Raw genomic sequence first — 21,101 nt, 5'->3', positions numbered from 1 at the left:
GTTGATATATAACTTCTGACTTGTTCCAGTAACCAAACATTTTTTGTTTTTTTAGTATTGATGAACATATTATTCATTTTGCACCATTCTTCAACTCTGCATAAATCACCATGTAAATTTTCTATGTTTTTCCCAGATTTATGAAAAGTAGTATCATAATCATCAGCACACAAGTCTGTTTTACAATTTTTAATGCAAAGGGGAAGGTCATTTATAAATAAGACAAATAATAGAGGACTTAGTATAGATCCTTGGGGGACACCAAATTTCACATATTTTTTTATCAGAATTAACATTGCAAATGTTTACTTGCTGTGTTCTATTACTTAGGTATGACCTGAAAAAAACCTACTGCAGACTTACTGAATCCATAAATAGCAAGCTTTAAGCAAAGAATGTCATGATCTACAAGATCAAATGCTTTTTTAAAGTCCAACAGTATTGCTAGGTTTAAATTACCATCATTCATTTCTTGCAGCCATTTGTCAATGATATCAATAAGTGCAGTTTGTCAAGAATGATGTGTCCTGAAACCTGATTGTGTAGGATGTAAAAGTTTAAATTTAGACAATTACTTGTACATGTTATTTGAGACATGCCTTTCTAATACTTTTGATAAGAGATGGAAGAACAGATATGGGTCTGTAATTTGTTGGTAAAACCTTGTTACCATCTTTGTAAACTGAGTGTTACCTTAGCATTTTTCAGTAATGAAGGATATATACCAGTATCTATCATTCTGTTGAATATATATGTGAGAAGAGAGGCAAAAATGACTCTACTTATAATTTCTATTAATTGTGCAATACAGCTCTGATTAAATATTTGATAGAGCATAGTTTCTGACATATAATGAATGTGGTTTAAGTACTTAAATTATTTGAAATTGGATATTTACCAATTATGGTCCAATATCCAAAATCTAAATACATAGTTGGAATTAGCATATCAAAGAACCCCAAGAATTCAATTTTTGTTGAAATGAATCAAAGTTTCATTTTGGACCCTTTGGACCTCAGTGTAGACCATATTGATAACGGGACCCAAAATTAAAATTATAAATACACGGTTAGATTCAGCATTCAAAATTCCCTATGTATTCATTTTTTGTTGAAATCAAACAAAGTTTCATTTTGGATCCCAATTTGAACATACTTGAAAACTGAGCCGGACACCAAAAATCTTAATACACTGTTAGATTGGGCGTATCAAAGAACACCAATAATTCAATTTTTTTTTAAATCAAACAAAATTTAATCATTTATGACCCATTGGACCTTAATGTGAACCAATTTGAAAAACAGGCCCAAAAATCAAAAATCTACAACACTGTTAGATTGGGCATATCAAAGAACACCATATATTCAATTTTTGATGAAATCAAACAAAGTTTAATTTTGAACCCCAATTCCCAATTTGGACCAACTTGAATACTGTGCCCAAAATCAAAAATATAAATACAAGCTTAGATTCAGCATATCAAAGAACCCATTGAATTCAATTTTTGCCAAAATCAAACAAAAAAAAAGAACCCCAAGAAAACAAGAATTTGCATTAGACCCCATTGAAATTTGTCAAGAAATAAGCAATTTATACAAAGTATTAGAAAAGAATTGTTTTTGGCCCCTTTTTCCTAAACCCTTAGGGTCATAGCCCCCAAAATCAATCCCAATCTTCCTTTTATGGTGTAAAACCTTGTGGCACAACTGAATAGCAATCCATACACTTATACTCAAGTTATATATCCAGAATCCAGAAAATCCTTGTTTTTTTGCCCCTTTTCTGCCCCTAATTCCTAAACGGTTTTGGCCATGACCCCCCAAAATCATTCTCAACCTTCCTATTGTGGTATGGAAACTCGTGGAAAAATTTCATAGCGATCCATACACTTATACACAAGTTATTGTCCTGAAACAAGAAAAATACTTGTTTTTAGCCCCTTTATAGCCCCTATTCCTAAACAGGTAAGACAATAACCCTCAAGATCAATTCCAACCTTCCATTTGTGTGCGATGAAACAGTCAATACAAGTTCGTTGATGCTAAGAATCTTTTGTGAAAAGTTTCGACAGTTTAAAAAAGGGCCCCAACTTTTAAGTCATCTCAAAATGACCAAAATTGTGTGAAAAAAATTCCGGATTCTTGACTATACAAGAAAGTTTTCTACACTAGGGGTTGCTGGCAAAGTTATGTGTGCAAAATTTTTTTACAAATCCTGAAAATTTTTACCAAACACATTAATAATGCTTAATAAAGAAGCCATAACTTTGTAATTTATAATATGATATGCCAATAAAATGCTCCGCAGGGCGCAGCTTGATACGACCACAGAGGTCGAACCCTGAACAGTTGGAGCAAGTATGGACACAACATTCAAGCTTGATACAGCTTTGTATTTGGATTGTGATTAAATATTTGACACAGCATAGGTTTCTGACACAGAATGAATGTGCTCTAAGAACTTAAAAATTTTAAATTGGACATTCACCTATTATGGTCCAATATCCAAAATCTAAATACATGGTTAGATTCAGCATATCAAAGAACCCCAAGAATTTAATTTTTGATGAAATCAAACAAAGTTTAATTTTGGACCCTTTTGACCTCAATGTGGACAAAGTTGATAACGGGGCCCAAAAATCAAAAATCTAAATACATGGTTAGATTCAGCATATCAAAGAACCCCATATATTCAATTTTTGTTGAAATCAAACAAAGTTTAATTTTGGACCCCGATTTGGACCAACTTGAAAACTGGGCCCATAATCAAAAATCTAAATACATGTTTAGATTCAGCATATCAAAGAACCCTAAGAACTCAATTTCTGTTAAAATCAAACTAAGTTTAATTTTGGACCCTTTGGACCTTAATGTAGACCAATTTGAAAACGGAACCAAAAATTAAGAATCTAAATACACGGTTAGATTCGGCATATCAAAGAACCCCAATAATTCAATTTTTGATGAAATCAAACAAAGTTTAATTTTGGACCCTTTGGACCTCAATGTGGACCAATTTAAAAACAGGGCCCAAAATCCAAAAACTAAATACACGGTTAGATTCAGCATATTAAAGAACCCCAACAATTCAAGAATAAAACCCCATTGAAATTGGTCAAGAAATAAGCATTTTATACGAAGTATCTTCTTTTGCACAATACTGTGCAATTAAATATTTCTTGCTATTGCGCAATACTGTACAATTGACAATTTCTTGCTATTGCGCAATATTGTGCTATTGGATATTTCTTGCTATTGCGCAATACTGTGCAATTGAAGATTTCTTGCTATTGCGCAATACTGTGCAATTGAAGATTTCTTGCTATTGTGCAATACTGTGCAATTGAAAATTTCTTGCTATTGCACAATACTTATTATATAATAATTTACACATCCTGTTTGGTGTGTATCTCCTACCATATCATTATTATTTGCTTTTAAATATAAATCAGAAATAACCAACTTAAAATGGAAAATTTTAAAAGAAAAAAAAAAGGAAAAAAAGAAAAAAAAGGAAAAAAAAAAAATCCCCCCCCCCAAATTTTTTGAACCCCCTTATGATTCATCACCCCCAAACTCAATCCCAGCCTTCCCTTTGTGGTATGGTACCTTGCAGTACAATTTCAAAGAGATCCATACACTTGAACACAAGTTATTGTCTGGAAACTAGAAAAATATGTTTTTTGGCCCCTTTTTGGCCCCAAATTCCTAAACATTTAGGGCAATTACCCCCAAACTCAAACCCAGCTTTCCCTTTGTGATATGGAACCTTGTAGTACAATATCAGAAAGATCCATACACTTACACACAAGTTATTGTCCTGAAACTAGAAAAATGTTTGTTTTTTGCCCCTTTTTGGCCCCTAATTCCTAAAATATTGAGGCAATTACCCCCATCATCAATCCCAGCCTTCCCTTTGTGGTATGGTACCTTGCAGTACAATTTCAGAGAGATCCATACACTTGAACACAAGTTATTGTCTGGAAACTAGAAAAATGCTTATTTTTGGTCCCTTTTTGGCCCCCAATTCCTAAACGTTTCAGCAATTACCCCCAAACTTAATTCCAGCTTTTCCTTTGTGATATGGAACCTTGTAGTACAATTTCAGAAAGATCCATGCACTTACACACAAGTTATTGTCATGAAACTAGAAAAATGCTTGTTTTTTGCCCCTTTTTGGGCCCCTAATTCCTAATATTTTGAGGCAATTACCCCCAAAATCAATCCCAGCATTCCTTTTGTGATATGGAACCTTGTGGTACAATGTCAGAGAGATCCATACACTAACACACAAGTTATGTCTGGAAGTTACAAAAATGCTTATTTTTGGCCCCTAATTCCTTTACTGTTGGTACCATAACCCCCAAAATCAATCCCAACCTTCCTTTTGTGGTATTGAACCTTTTGGTAAAATTTCATAGAGATCCATTCACTTAAACTAAAGTTAGAGTGCGAAAACCAATGTGTCTTCGGACGACGCCAGACAACGACGACGACGACGCCAACGTCATACCAATATACGACCACAAAAATTTGTTTGCGGTCGTATAAAAAGGAGCTATTTGTAAACTTATCATTCCTTTAAATGAACTTATTCTAAAAGGTTACCTATTCAACACTGTAATTAAATCTTTGAATATTGTTTTTATTGGTGTAAATATTGATTTTGTTATCAGTAAATTAAAACCATACTTAATATTACACATATGTACTTTCACTGCACTACAATCTGTCGATACTTATAGTTTGGCATTGCACAAGGTCATGTTTATCTCTGACTGTTAATGACGTCTTTACACTAAATGATAAATCCATTAGATGCTGGATGTGTACTGATTGATATTTTAGTCTTAGATAAAATTGAGAATGGAAATGGGGAATATGTCAAAGAGACAACAACCCAACCAAAGAGCAGACAACAGCCGAAGGCCACCAATGGGTCTTCAACACAGCGAGAAAATCTCGCACCCGGACGTGGTCCTCAGCTGGCCCCTATATAAAATTGTGTACTAGTTCAGTGAAAATGGACGTCACACTAAACTCCAAAACATATTGTTATTGGCTTCGAACTAGCTGTCAGTAACTGGTAGTACTCTCAGATCTGTACTTAGTGTCTTTTTTGTTTTAGGGATATATAAGGACCCGTCTACGTCCACTTTGTATTTTTGTTAGATGTATTTCTATTTGTATCCATCTGATGAGTTAAGCCTTTTTCAACTGATTTTTATAGTTTGTTCTTATGTTGTACTGTTACACCACTGTCCCAGGTTAGGGGGAGGGTTGAGCGCTCACAAACATGTTTAACCGTGCCACATTCTTCATGTGCCTGTCCCAAGTCAGGAGCCTGTAGTACAGTGGTTGTTGTTGGTTCATGTCTGTCATATTTGTTTTTTCGTTAACTGTTTTGTTATAAATTAGGCTGTTAGTTTTCTCAATTGAATTGTTTCATATTTTTCATGTTGGGGCCTTTTATAACCGACCATACTGTATTGGTTTTTCTCATTGTTGAAGGCCGTACAGTTGCCTATAATTGCTTACATCCATTTCATTTGATCTTTGGTGGATAGTTGTCTCATTGGCAATCATACCACATCTCCTTATTTTTATATGCATGTACTGTAAAAAAATCACAAGTAAAGACTATGGTAAACATGATTGTTAAGCTGTAGCAAAATGTCCCCCACGCTGAATATATGAGGAATTAAATTTTGTGCAAGGTGTTGTTGTGGTACAATAGACAAAATATGGTCAATGTCGTATAACTCTGACAATGGTCAGATTAAAATGTCAGTATAATATGACTACACATAATGGGAAACAACATAATTTTCTCTAAGTATGAGAGCTTTCTGTAAAATGTTCACAGATGAAGTGCGTTCACAAGGTGTTATTGTTAAAAAACTCTAAAAATAAGCAAAGTCCCATACTTTTCATAAAAACTGTCAAATCAGTGACAATATTGCATGGTCAAAAGATTATGACCACAAATAATTCTACGAAGTATGAAAGTTTAAAGTCAAACGGTCTCTCAGTATTGATGTGTTTTAAACAGACAGATGGAAGGAGACATTGATCTTAGTTTATAAATATCACTGAAAAGCATACCTTGTCATTTTTGCAACCTTTCATGGCTTTCTTCACCATAATTCTTGTATTCAATATATCTTCTACCATCCTATAATTGTAAGCTAGAATGTACACTTGTATTAGTAAAAATCATTATATGTCAGCATTAAAATTTTAATATAGTATTGTTATCAAGTTTTGGCTATTGGAAATTCTAATAAATGTTTAATTACTTTATCAGATATTAATGCAACAGTCTGAAATTAAGACTGGCTTTTTAGCAATTACTGAAACTAAAACTCCATACAGTACTGAAATAAAAGACTGATTGATTGGTGTTTAACACCACTTTCAGCACTATTGTGCTATTTCCTGACTCTCAGTTTTTATTGGTGGAGGAAGCTGTAGTGCCCGCTGAATACCACAACCTTCAGAAGGAAAACTGACAATCCTAGTCAATTAAGATTGGAGTCGAGTTCACCCGCATATCCAATTTATATAAAATTGCATTGTTAGCACTCTCATGCGTACAACTCTTGCCAGAATTTTATGAAACTTATATCATAGGTTTATATCAGCAAGGTCTTGGATGAGTTTGAAAATCAGTGCTGATCAGTTATTTTTGAAAGAGTTATGCCCCTTGGAAATATAAATTGTATGGAAAATTGCCTTATGAGCGCTCTAATGTGTACAATTCTTGCCAGATTTTTATGAAATTTATATTATAGGTTTATATCATCAATGTCTTTGACGAGTTCAAAAATCAGTGCCGATCAATTATTTTTAAAAGTGTTTGGCACCTTGGAAATTATCCATTTTAGATGGTGATGTTCCCTTGTCACCATCTTAAGGTGTTTATATATCTCAACTTGTTTGATTTGCTCGTGTATGCAACAACGTATTTGATTTTAACGAAAGAAATATCTGTATTACTGAAAAATTATAACACCAGGGTTTTTCAATATCACAAACTAGTCAAAACATTTACTAAATTTTGTCATCGGTACAAGGACATCATTCATAAATATAAATCAACATGCAGACATCTTATACGTTCAGGTATTTCACATCCAATCTTTTACGGTAATATTCTATACAAAGCACCAAAATGTCGTCACTCACCTCAAAAGCTAACCAAACCTTTAAACAGACTTATTCAGAAGGGATATAGTTACGATACTTTTGTCAGGTCATTAAAGATGGCATTTTTTGGAAGTAATATTGATTCACTCCTAGGGTCTTTGCATCGGAATTAAACACATTTATTCTAAAACCAGTTGCTGGCATGATACGGGTTATGTTCTTCTCATATATTTTATGATGGTATGATACTAAACCCCTAACGGGAGGGATTGTGCTAATTTTCATATGATGAAGACATAATCTTTCAATCAGTTTAATTGAGGTTTGGAGCTGGCATATCAGTAACTGCTAGTAGTCCTTTGTTAACTAATATGTATCATTGTCATTTTGCTTAGTTTCTTCTGTTACCTATTCTAACATCGGACTCGGACTTCTTTTAAACTGAGTTTTACTGTGCATATTGCTGCGTGTTTGTTTATTCTACATTGGCTAGAGGTATAGGGGGGAGGTTGAGATCTCACAATACATGTTTAATTCCGACGCATTTTTGCGCCTGTCCCAATTCAGGAACCTCTGGCCTTTATTTTTTTAGTCTTGTATGTTTTTTTGAAATTTTGGTTCATTTATATGTTTCGGAGTTTAGTGTGTTGTCCATTTTTGCTGAACTAGTACACATTTTTGTTTAGGGGCCAGCTGAAGCCCTCCTCTGGGCGCGGGATTTTCTGGCCGTGTTGATGACCCATTGGTGGCTCTTTGGTCCAGTTGTTGTCTCTTTGACACATTCCTCATTTCCATTCTCAATTTTATTAAATGGAAAATTGCATTGTCAGCGTTCTCATGTGTACCATTACTGCCAGAATTTTATAGGTTACTTATATGAAATTTACGTATTGTTTATACATGTACAAACAATATTTCCAGCCAACATTGATAATTAATCTTTCCAGTAAACATGCTAACATCTTGGATACATTTAATTAACATTCACAGACCACTTGCTACATCTTGAGATTAATTTCTCTGGCTTTTGACACTTTGAAGTTACACTGTAATCAGTTCAAAGCAGTCAAACTAAGTTGAAGTTGACAGTTAAACGGTGCTAGAATTCAATTTATTATTATTTCAACTTTAACAACTGGACTTAATCATTTTTTTTTAACTTGAACATTGTCACAATGTGGCTGCATTACTGAACCACTATCATACTGATTTTAAATATTTACTTTGTACATGAACTTTGTTTTGTTTCCACCTTCAGATCTTATTAACCTATACATGCACAGCTGAGTTTTCAATGTTTGAAAACTTGTGTAGTTCATGTACACATTTTTATATTTGGATATATCTGAATTTGAATGACTTATATAAAGCAGTACATTGTCAATACTTGTGGAGTTTATAACATTGATAACTGTGTTAGAGAGTATTATGTGATAGAACAGAATCCAACATCAGATCCATATGTATTTCACAGTGACCATACAGAGATTTCCATCGAGTGTTTATGAACTGCATGGCCTTACCTTCTATACAACTGTTCTAGGTAAGTATATTTGTATTGAACTTTTATTTCTTATATACAGATGTATTGTGCTGGGAAATTTCTTTGAAAATTATAAACTTCAGGCAAACTAGAGACTAGATTTAACTGGTTTATATATAAAAAATAATCAAATTTTCACTTTCTTTTATATATCTTAACATGCGTATTCAGAAAACAGCCTCATGAAATATTAAGTATAGATTCATTTCATCATCTTTATTGGAATAGATGTGTTTTATTTTTATTTATTTTTTATTTGTCACTCTCTTTAATATAAGATTTTTGTTTGTTGTCCTCATACTTACATGCCCACGTATTGCAGAATAATTATTAAAGTAGTTTCATGATCTAAAGATAGATAAGATAAAGAAATTTAAGGGCCCAGCCATAATGAGCAAAGTAATTTTATTATTTTTTTTTAAATATTCTTTTCGATTTAGAATTCTGACAATCACATAAAATTTTATATTTTATAATATTATGCTGAATACTCCTTGTATTATTCTGGATCACGTTTGCAATTATATTAATTAAAATGTTTATTGGATTGTAGTTTCAGACATTCATATATTCCGGAATTAAATCTGGACTTAACCGTGTGAACTGCCGTTTACTTTCTTTTCCTTACCTTTCAATTGCAAATGGATGACACGACAAATTTGATTCTGAGGATATTGTGACAAATCACCGTCAAGTAAGTTCCAAATCGATTATAAACTGTTAAATATATATTCTTTTAATTCTGTTAACACGAATTACACGTTTATTCAACAAATACGAATTGTAATTGTTTGAACTGCAAATTCTACTTTCGTTTTTAACTCGATTTTAATATTTGCATTTAACGTTCATATATTACATTCAAACATATTGTAAAATATTGTATTTTTATTTCTTTCAGTTTACCAAACAATACACACTCTGTAATAACTGCCTAATCCCTTCTGGTGGAATCATAATCTACAATCTTCAAACACAAGTTGTTATTTTTATAATTTGCTGAGATTGCGATTAGCCCTTGGTTAAACTAGCTGAGTCAGGCTCAGTACACCTTGCATCATGTGCATAATATGGAGATTTTAAATAGATTTTACAGATGTTTTGCATCTCAATATACATTACTGATTTAGAAAGTTGAGAAATGACACTTGTTGACTTTAGTGTAATCTAAGGTTGTAGTCATGTCAGGTTTAGCAATTTTTGTCAGATGTTCAGACTCCTTGGGGTTTTCCTGCGATACAGGGTAAAATATTTTGCAAGGCCATATCACCCACTTTTCTTAGTATATAAGACTTCAATAGCTCATAAAAGGTTATTTACCAAATTTAAACAGATCTTACATGTCTTTTCTTACGATTTGAGACCCAAATAATGCAATGCATAATATAAGGTAAAAGTCTAACCCGGCCTTTTCCCACCATTTTTTAAAAATTAAATATCTTGAAAAGGAGTTCCATTACCTATCAATATTTCTAGCTTATTTTTCCCACCTTAACTAATGCTCTTCTGGCTTATAGTATCAATTTTAAATTCCAGATCTTTTTAATTTCATCTGACTACATCCTTAATTCAGATTTCAAATGATTCTAAATGGATAAACAGTTACTTTACTTGTTATACATATACATTTATAGAATTAACTTTGCTTGTTATACATATATATTGATAGAATTAGCTTGTTATACATATATATTGATAGAATTAGCTTGTTATACATATATATTGATAGAATTAACTTAAGTACAGCATTTGATATTGTCTATAATTATTGACACCTTTCTTCGTTTCTTTTATTTGCATATCTAACACTGAGGAAATGGAGACATATTGCACCACATAAGACACTATGAAGTTCTACATTTTACCTAAGATTTGGCTAAAGCTGGACTTATACCGATATGTCAATGGGACGAACAATTTCCAGTTGTTATTATTGAACTTTAAATAAGAAGATGTGGTATGAGTGCCAATGAGACAACTATCCATCCAAGTCACAATGTGTAAAAAGTAAACAATTATAGGTCAAAGTACGGCCTTCAACACGGAGCCCTGGCTCACACCGAACAGCAAGCTATAAAGGGCCCCAAAATGACTAGTGTAAAACAATTCAAACAGAAAAATCAACGGTCTAATCTATATAAAAAACGAGAAACGAGAAACACTTATGAACCACACCAACAAACGACAACCACTGAACAACAGGCCCTTGACTTAGGACAGGTGCATAAAAATGCAGCGGTTTTAGACGTTTTAACAGGCTTTACATTTATTAAACTGAAGCTCAGTTATACCTACATATAAACATGAACATTGCCATTATTCTGATCATAGTATCAAAAGTTGGATAATCTTAAACACTATTTCATCTTTCATCTGTGGTTTAAAGCACAATCAGCAACTAGTATCACATTTATCAAGTTCAGAATGTTACCATGTTCAAACAAGATTACAACAGACATGACAGATACTTCAACAGTACCATATTTTTATACTAGAGCCTCCGCATTTCGACATGGACCCAAGAGTATGTTCAGATTTGTTATCTGTGTGGACATTATTTCTCCAACCATTCAAACAGATCATGTAGGATATACTATTTTAAAATATCGACTACAAGGCAGCACTACAGCCTCATCAGTGCCCAACGAGTCCAGAAGTATTTGATTCCAAACCAAATTGTAAACCTACTTGGGACGTTGCTATTTCAAGCATACTTGAATCCTTAGAATCTGACAACATGCACTTTTTACATAAATAGACTACTTTGCATTTAAAATATGTCAAAACCAAGGAACCATACAGTTTGCCTATTACCAAGGAACCATACAGTTTGCCTATTACCAAGGAACCATACAGTTTGCCTATTACTTTAAAGATATCATAGAGATTGTATTATGTCTTAGACAGGTGTTTTTTACCCCTTTTTACCACCCAAGAATTTAACAGTACTTTATAGCTGTGAACTTTGAACTTTAGACAAACACATCCAAAGAATTATTAAATATATAACTGCATATAACATGTATTCAATGATGAGAGCTACGAGCATTAAAAATTAAGAATTATTTATTAACTGCATAAACTGAACATAGTGGCATTTCTTCAAAAATCTTTTTAGGAAAATTTATCATGTTTGAATACTGAATATAGTTTTATAGCATTAACATGCCTGTATTCAAGTGCCAGTTTTGATAGACCCTGGCTGATCTACTAGCACATGGGCTATACCCCATGCAGACCTAGCACACTAACAGCTACAGATGAGACGCCAAGTCTCATCCCCTCGTGGAGAACCCTTGCTCCACTTTCCCTAACAGGCATTTTGTCGTACAGGCAGTTTCTTCCTCTCTGAATTGTTTTGTTCACAGACACAATAAAATTATAGGCATATTTACATACCAATAGACAATTACAGATAATAAGACCACCAATAAAAATTTCAAAAGTATGTTTACATTATGGGACAACAATTAACACAGCACAAAATTTACACCATACACAACTACAAAGACAAGTTTGTATAAATGAAACTTATATCATAGGTTTATATCAGCAATGTCTTTGACACTTTCAAAAATAAGTGCTGATCAAATATTTTTAACGTGTTATGCCCCTTGGAAATATTAATTATAAGGGCCTCAGATTAGTTTCACAGATAACTGTGTAACCCTATTTAGATAAAGAATTATTATTACATGTATTATTATTATTATTATTATTTAAAAAAAAGATAAATTTTTATTTTTCTCCCTATAAAAACTACACACAATTTGTATTACATATTTACATTTGTAATTAACTAAATATTCAGACCTACACACAGCCCTCAAATTGAAAAGTTTTAGACAACTACAGTGACTGTCAACATTCATTTAATGAAATTTGTAATTTTATCAGTAAAATTGATATTACACAGGTTGGTTCAGATATCTTACTACCTACAGTGATAATTTCTGCATCCTTTGTGATAAAACTGGTCGTAGATGGCATTGTTTTTGTGCAAATGATGAAATAAAATTTTATGTAAAATTGAGAATGGAAAACAGGGAATGTGTCAAAGAGACAACAACCCTACCAAGGTGTATATATAATACACATAAAATACATCAAAAAATTGCGTTACTTTTTGATAGGGATGAAAAAAAAAATCAACAGAAAGTAACTGTTTAGTATACATTTCAACCAGTTTTAACAAATAAGAGTATTTTAAAAGTAAGATAGAATTATACAATTGAACATATATATGTTTCACATCTGTATAACAATTGGCATTTTCAAAGTTCATCTTTTCAGTTATTTTGCACTTGCATGTATCACACAATTCAAGTTACTAAACTAGAGAACAAAAAAAAAATAAAATGTTCATTTAAATTTTACAAATGATTAAAAAATCCATAAATATCAGGATTCACAATTTATTCCTTTATAACATTCCTACAAGGCTCTAGCAGAATCCCCTCCCCCTCCACACACAAACACCCCCCTTTTTAATATTTCAGGACAATTTTAATTGTTATCTTATTATTTAGTCATATTAGAAACAACATTCTAATTCTGAGCTGACCAGTCTTTGCAGTTACTCGTTAATGCTTTGTGCTTAGCAATCTAGAAGCAGCAAATACCTATCTTATTTTGTCTTGACTTAATTAGGAACCACCAACTCCCACCCTATTTGAATCACTACATCCAGATTCTAAATTGCATGATAAAGATTTCAGTGTTATATAAACAACCCGTTTGTAAAAGAATACAATTAATAAGCATGAAAATAATTACTTTTCTACTTTATTTCTTAGCTTTTCATAAAGTGAAATCTCCATCTATGACAAAAGCTGTAGTCAGGTATTTTTTACATTGTTTGGAGCCATTTATGAATATGGATAAGTGTTGTGTATTTACTATTGATTCATTCATGCAGCAATTACCATTTATTATCAAGAAAACAAAACATGTGGTATTCATCAAATAACACACTTATAATTGGAGTGACAAATTTATTTGAAGATTTTGTGTTTGCTTTAGTGGTCTGGCTGATAAGCTGATTTTAATCCATCATCAATTTAATGTGATTCCTTGGGGATAAATGTAGGACTGTAAATTGTAAATTTTTTGAAGAACTTTGTCATAGGTTTGTTTGTTATTCTGTATAAATTACATTTCAGAATGCTATATATTTTATGGGTGAAGCAAACACCTTTAAAAACTTAGCTCATATTGTCCATTAATAAATAAATTGATTAAATTCTTGGTGTACTTTTTTGATGTGCTGAATCTATCCAAATCAGTGTCCAAAAATTGAATATAAGGGTTCTTTGATATGCTGAATCTAACCTTGTATTTAGATTTTAGATTTTCAGGACCCTGTTATCAAATTGGTCCACATTGCGGTCCAAAGGGTCCAAAGGGTCCAAAATTAAATTTAAATTCTTTGACCTCCATGATAGGCTGAATCTAACCAGGTATTTAGAATTTAGATAGTGGACCAAAATAGGTAAAAGTCCAATTTCAAATTTTTCAATTCTTTGACTACATTTATTCTGTGTAAGAAACCTATGATGTGTCAAAAATTTAATCACAATCTAAATTCAGAGCTTTATCAAGCTTGATTGTAGTGTCCATACTTGCCCTAACTGTTCATAGTTCGACTTCTGCGGTGGTATCAAGCTGCACCTCGTGGAGCATTTTCAAGGGGCATAACTCTTTAAAAAAGGCGATCGTCCACCATTATAGAATTTGTCCAAGATATTGCTGATATTAACCTATAGTATAAGTTTTATAGAAATCTGGCAAGAATTTTACCTGTGAGAGCGCTAACGAGACCATTTTCCATAAATTTTATAATTTCAAGGGGCATAACTCTTTTAAAAAAAGTCAATCGGCCACCATTATGAAACTTGTCCGAGATATTGCTGATATTAACCTTTAGTATAAGTTTTATTAAAATCTGGCAAGAATTGTACCTGTGAGAGCGCTAACAAGACCGGACAGACGCCCGGTATTTCCATGTCCCCTGCAACGCGTTATGCGGTGGACAAAAAAAAAATCATTTGCATTTTATACAGGCACAATTCATATGGCACTAGGTAGACTCGTCCAGCATTACATTATGAACAGGTACATTCTTATAAAATTACACTAGGTACAAGTTTTTAGCATCATACTGGATACATTCTCATAACATTGCCCTTGGTACATTCTTATAACATAACACCAGTACATTTATAGCATTACACTATACACAATGCTACATCATTACACTATACACAATGCTATAGCATTACACTATACATAATGCTATAGCATTACACTATACACAATGCTATAGCATTACAATTAATATACACAATGCTATGGCATAACACTGGGAATGATCCTGTTAAAGTATCATATTAGTTGTATGTTTTCATCTTGAATATGCATAAAATATGTGCTACAAGAAGTTTTACCAAAAACTCCAATCTGTTCTATTTTGTTAAAATTTATATGCAGGTGCTTCTTTAATACAGCCATTAAAAATTTCTCAATATATTATGCAGATGCAGATTTTTTTTGGAAGCCGTGCATGTGAATATTTAACAAATTATGGTACATGAAATATTTTCCTTTGTTATGGAATCTCCATTTAGCCAGCAAACATTATATCATGCTTTGTTGTGTAGTTAAAGAAAAGGGAAAGCGATGGAGACAGGAAATTTTGTAAAATGAAATTGCAGAGTTGTGTCACATGCATGTATGTGAACCAGACAAATAAAATGGGTTTAGATGTAGACTATATTGTGAGCAATACCTCGAAAAGCACCAGAAATGGTCATGAAAAGATGCAGAAAATTCAGTTTACCTTTTTAAACACAAACATGCAGAAATAAGATTGAAAAAGACGTGTATACTCGATCCAAATATTATAACCGATTAATTAAATATGTATAGAATCATTCTGTCAATGCTGTGTTAACCGGCACATAAAGATACATGTATTAAGGTCTTCATCAGCACCTCATAAGGGAACATTTATGCCATGTTTGGTTTCATTCCATTCAGTGTTCCTCTAGAAGTACATTTGTATGCATTTCCCTTGGGTCTTATGTTAAACTAAGTCCCCTGCTGGCGGCCATCTTGGATGATGGTTCGGCTACAAAGAAACAACACTTGGTCAGCACCTCATTAGGAACATTTATACCATGTTTGGTTTCATTCTATTCAGTGGTTCTCTAGAAGAAAACATTTGTATGTTTTTCCCATATATATAGGGTCCTATGTTAAACTTACTCCCCCTGCTGGCAGCCATCTTGGATGACAAATCAGCTACAAAGTAACAAAACTTGGTCAGCACCTCAAAAGAAACATTCATACCATGTTTGGTTTCAATCCATTTAGCGGTTTTCTAGAAGAAGACATTTGTATATATTTCCCATAGGATCCTTTGTTAAACTAAGTTCCCCGTCGGCAGCCATCTTGGTTGATGGATTTGCTACAAAGTAACAACACTTGGTCAGCACCTCATAAGGAACATTCATGCCATGTTTGGTTTCATTCCATTCAGTGGTTCTCTAGAAGAAGTTCAAAATGTCCCCGGCCAGGTGAGCTAAAAAGGTGCCAAAACCGGTCTAATTTAGAATAAAATGCTTCGCTGGGCGCAGCTTGATACCACTGCAGAGGTCGAACCCTGAACAGTTGGGGCAAGTATGGACACAACATTCAAGCTTGATACAGCTCTGAATTTGGATTGTGATTAAATATTTGACACAGCATAGGTTTCTGACACAGAAGGAATGTGGTCTAAGAACTTCAATTTTTTTAATTTACCTATTATGGTCCAATGTCCAAAATCAAAATACATGGTTAGATTCAGCATATCAAAGAACCCCATATATTCAATTTTTTTTGAAATCAAACAATGTTTAATTTTGGACCCCAACTTGGACAAACTTGAAAACTGGGCACATAATCAAAAATCTAAACACATGTTTAGATTCAGCATATCAAAGTACCCCAAGAATTCAATTTTTGTTAAAATCAAACTAAGTTTAATTTTGGACCCTTTGGACCTTAATGTAGACCAATTTAAAAATGGGACCCAAAATTCAAAATCTAAAAACACGGTTAGATTTGGCATATCAAAGAACCCCAAGAATTCAATTTTTGATGAAATCAAACAAAGTTTAAATTTGGACCCTTTTGACCTCAATATGAACCAATTTGATAGCGGGCCCACAAATAAAAAATCTAAATACATGGTAAGATTCAGCATATCAAAGAACCCCATATATTCAATTTTTGTTGAAATCAAACAAAGTTTAATTTTGGACCCCAATTTGGACCAACTTGAAAACTGGACCAAAAATCTAAAATCTAAATACATGATTAGATTCAGCATATCAAAGAACCCCATATATTCAATTTTTGTTGAAATCAAACAAAGTTTAATTTTGGACCCAAACTTGGACCAACTTGAAAACTGGGCCCATTATCAAAAATCTAAACACATGTTTAGATTCAGCATATCAAAGTACCCCAAGAATTCAATTTTTGTTAAAATCAAACTAAGTTTAATTTTGGACCCTTTTGACCTCAATGTGGACAAAGTTGATAACGGGGCCCAAAAATCAAAAATCTAAATATATGATTAGATTCAGCATATCAAAGAACCCCATATATTCAATTTTTTTTGAAATCAAACAATGTTTAATTTTGGACCCCAACTTGGACAAACTTGAAAACTGGGCACATAATCAAAAATCTAAACACATGTTTAGATTCAGCATATCAAAGTACCCCAAGAATTCAATTTTTGTTAAAATCAAACTAAGTTTAATTTTGGACCCTTTGGACCTTAATGTAGACCAATTTAAAAATGGGACCCAAAATTCAAAATCTAAAAACACGGTTAGATTTGGCATATCAAAGAACCCCAAGAATTCAATTTTTGATGAAATCAAACAAAGTTTAAATTTGGACCCTTTTGACCTCAATATGAACCAATTTGATAGCGGGCCCACAAATAAAAAATCTAAATACATGGTAAGATTCAGCATATCAAAGAACCCCATATATTCAATTTTTGTTGAAATCAAACAAAGTTTAATTTTGGACCCCAATTTGGACCAACTTGAAAACTGGACCAAAAATCTAAAATCTAAATACATGATTAGATTCAGCATATCAAAGAACCCCATATATTCAATTTTTGTTGAAATCAAACAAAGTTTAATTTTGGACCCAAACTTGGACCAACTTGAAAACTGGGCCCATTATCAAAAATCTAAACACATGTTTAGATTCAGCATATCAAAGTACCCCAAGAATTCAATTTTTGTTAAAATCAAACTAAGTTTAATTTTGGACCCTTTTGACCTCAATGTGGACAAAGTTGATAACGGGGCCCAAAAATCAAAAATCTAAATATATGGTTAGATTCAGCATATCAAAGAACCCCATATATTCAATTTTTGTTGAAATCAAACAAAGTTTAATTTTGGACCCTTTTGACCTCAATATGAACCAATTTGATAGCGGGGTCCACAAATAAAAAATCTAAATACATGGTTAGATTCAGCATATCAAAGAACCCCATATATTCAATTTTTGTTGAAATCAAACAAAGTTTAATTTTGGACCCCAATTTGGACCAACTTGAAAACTGGGCCAAAAATCAAAAATCTAAATACATGTTTAGATTCAGCATATCAAAGAACCCCATATATTCAATTTTTGTTAAAATCAAACAAAGTTTAATTTTGGACCCTTTGGACCTTAATGTAGACCAATTTGAAAACTTAAAAATCTAAATACAAGGTTAGATTCGGCATAACAAATAAATAAATGTGGTCAAAGATTTTACAAATCTAATGCCCAATACTGTCCAATTAAAGATTACTTCTTGAAATTTTTCAATATTTGAAATTTGAAAAAAAAATAATATTTGAAGAATAATTCTTTTTAATTTCTGAAATCTGAAATGAGAAAAACTTGACCCCCACAATTTCTTTAACCCCCCCCCCCTTTTTCCCCCAAAAAATTCTTTCCCTCAAGATATGGTCATAATCTCAATTCAAATTTCCAATGGAGTTTGCAACCATAATTACCCATTTTAATTTACCATAGTGCTAACTTAATCTATTTTATAATAGAATTTAAAATATAGTGTCAAATCTTTCATATGGATTTTGTTGTTAAAAAAAAAAGATGCAACATTTGCAGATATTTTTACTGGTCTTCCTTTATAAATATGCATTTCTTTAAACATAATTTAAAAGCAGTGTAAGGGAAGTAACCAAAACGTTGTATTTGGATTACCTCCCTTACACTGTTTTAAATTATCTTAATTGTTCATTAACCATTACTTTATACATAATTTAAAAGCAGTGTAAGGGAGATAATTTCAATGATGTATTTGATTTATCTCCCTTACACTGCTTTAAATTATGTTTTGAACTAAAGTATTTGTCCATTAACCAGGACAACCTTGTTTTTCCCCCTTTTTGCCCCTAATTCTTAAACGGTTTGAGCCATAACCCCCCAAAGCAAATCCTAACCATCCCTTGGTGGTATGGAAACTTGTAGTATAATTTCAGAGAGATCCATACACCATTCCACAGTTATTGTCTGGAAACTAGAAAATGCTTATTTTTGGCCCCTTTTTGGCCCCTAATTCCTTAAATGTTGGTACCATAACCCCCAAAATCAATCCCCACCTTCCTTTTGTGGTATTGAACCTTATGGTAAAATTTCATAGAGATCCATTCACTTAAACTAAAGTTAGAGTGCGAAAACTAATGCGTCTTCGGACAACGACGCCGACGCCAATGTCATACCAATATACGACCACAAAAATTTTTTTGCGGTCATATAAAAAGGTGGAGTTAAAGCCTACAGTAACTTTCTTTTATTTGCAGTACATTTATTTGCCAATTTGCATTTTCTTTTGGAGGCAAATATACTTTGAAAATTAGTCAGTTTATTTTCTTATCAATTGATTACGCTTGAGCATTTTCAATAATTAGGAAAATAGGTAATACACATTCACAATTTGATACAACACTGTACAGTATCATAGCGTTATAGCGTAGAAGTTGTAGCCACGTTACTGTAGACATCAATAACGTTAACGCCACCGAATAATTAAAATTTTTTCCACTTAAAATCAAACTTCCACAGGATATAGCTTTAGAACTAGCACAGTTGCTAAGGACTTTCTTTGCAACAATGGTTTTGTCGTTCATTTTTTGAATCAAATATCAATTTAAAAAGAATTTCCAACAAAATAGATAATCTTGATAATATAAAAATATCTGCCAAATTACGTAGTCACTTTGCCATAATTTGTTTTCTTCCACTAGATTGATATTGTTTAGTACTTCATTTTGAATTGACAGTGTGCTATCTACTATTTTGGAAACTTGGTGTTAGTAAGATTAATGTGGATTATGACTTACTCAATTATTTTTATTGTTTTATATTTCTCTTTTATACTTTGGTTTGTTTCTGGAGGATTTCTTGCATTTTAGGCATTTCACAAACATAGTTTTGCCATTTGGCTGAAGAACTTCTTTGGGCAGCCTTTTAAATGTCAGAATGAAATGAGACTATAATTCGGTAATTTACAAAAGGTCAACAGTGATGCTATAGATTTCTATCCGTAAAGACAGATCAAAATAAGATTGAAGGATTGGTGACATGAGTTAGACTTATCAGTGACAGATTGACGATTACTGACTGATAGCTAATACAGTAACACCTAGGGTTGCAAGTAATGTATCATTGATTTTGTTTTTAATAAATTACAACACAATTAAATATTTATTCTCTCTATACTTATACTTTAGCATTGCACAAGGTAATACTCTATATGATGTCTTTACACTGAACTGGCCGGATGTGTGCCGATTGATATCTTAGTAACAACAAAAATTTATTAGTAGAAATTGGTTTTAAACATGATTTCAGTTATAGCGAGCAATCTTTGATTGGTACTTTGTGTTTTTTGTTTTTTGTTATGTGTCCAAGCCCTTTCAAAATGTTCTGTAACACCACTGTCCCAGGTTAAGAAAGGTTTGGACACCCACAAACAATTTTACCCTGTCACTTTCTTTATGTGCTGTCCCAAGTCAGGAGTCTTCAGTGTTTGTCATTTGCAATATTTTGTGAGATCTCAACCTCCCCCCTATACCTCTAGCCAATGTAGAATAAACAAAATATGCAGCCATATGCACAGTAAAACTCAGTTTAAAAGAAGTCTGAGTCCGATGTTAGAATAGGTAACAGAAGAAACTAAGCAAAATGACAATGATCTTGTATTGCTGATCTTTTTTGCTGTTTATACAGTTTATACCTATCTGTGATTGTCTTCCAAGAAAATAGTAAAAAACTTGAAAAATAGCCAAAAATAATCATTTAAGGGCAATAACTCCTAT

The 21,101-nt window shown here is 32.6% G+C and overlaps 1 protein-coding gene across 2 annotated transcripts in view; it reads right to left on the bottom strand.

The window, feature by feature from the left end:
- Positions 1–21,101, bottom strand: part of LOC127724637 (uncharacterized) — a 640,225-nt gene that overhangs the window by 165,851 nt on the left and 453,273 nt on the right. For both annotated transcript variants that reach the window (XM_052231644.1, XM_052231645.1), the window contains exon 27: positions 6,105–6,174. In XM_052231644.1, the coding sequence (XP_052087604.1) occupies positions 6,105–6,174 (70 nt within the window). The remainder of the gene's footprint in view (positions 1–6,104; positions 6,175–21,101) is intronic.

The sequence above is a fragment of the Mytilus californianus genome, unplaced genomic scaffold (genome assembly GCF_021869535.1).
Source record: "Mytilus californianus isolate M0D057914Y unplaced genomic scaffold, xbMytCali1.0.p SCAF_14, whole genome shotgun sequence".
NCBI lineage: Eukaryota > Metazoa > Mollusca > Bivalvia > Mytilida > Mytilidae > Mytilus > Mytilus californianus.
This window is presented reverse-complemented; position numbering and strand designations above follow the sequence as displayed.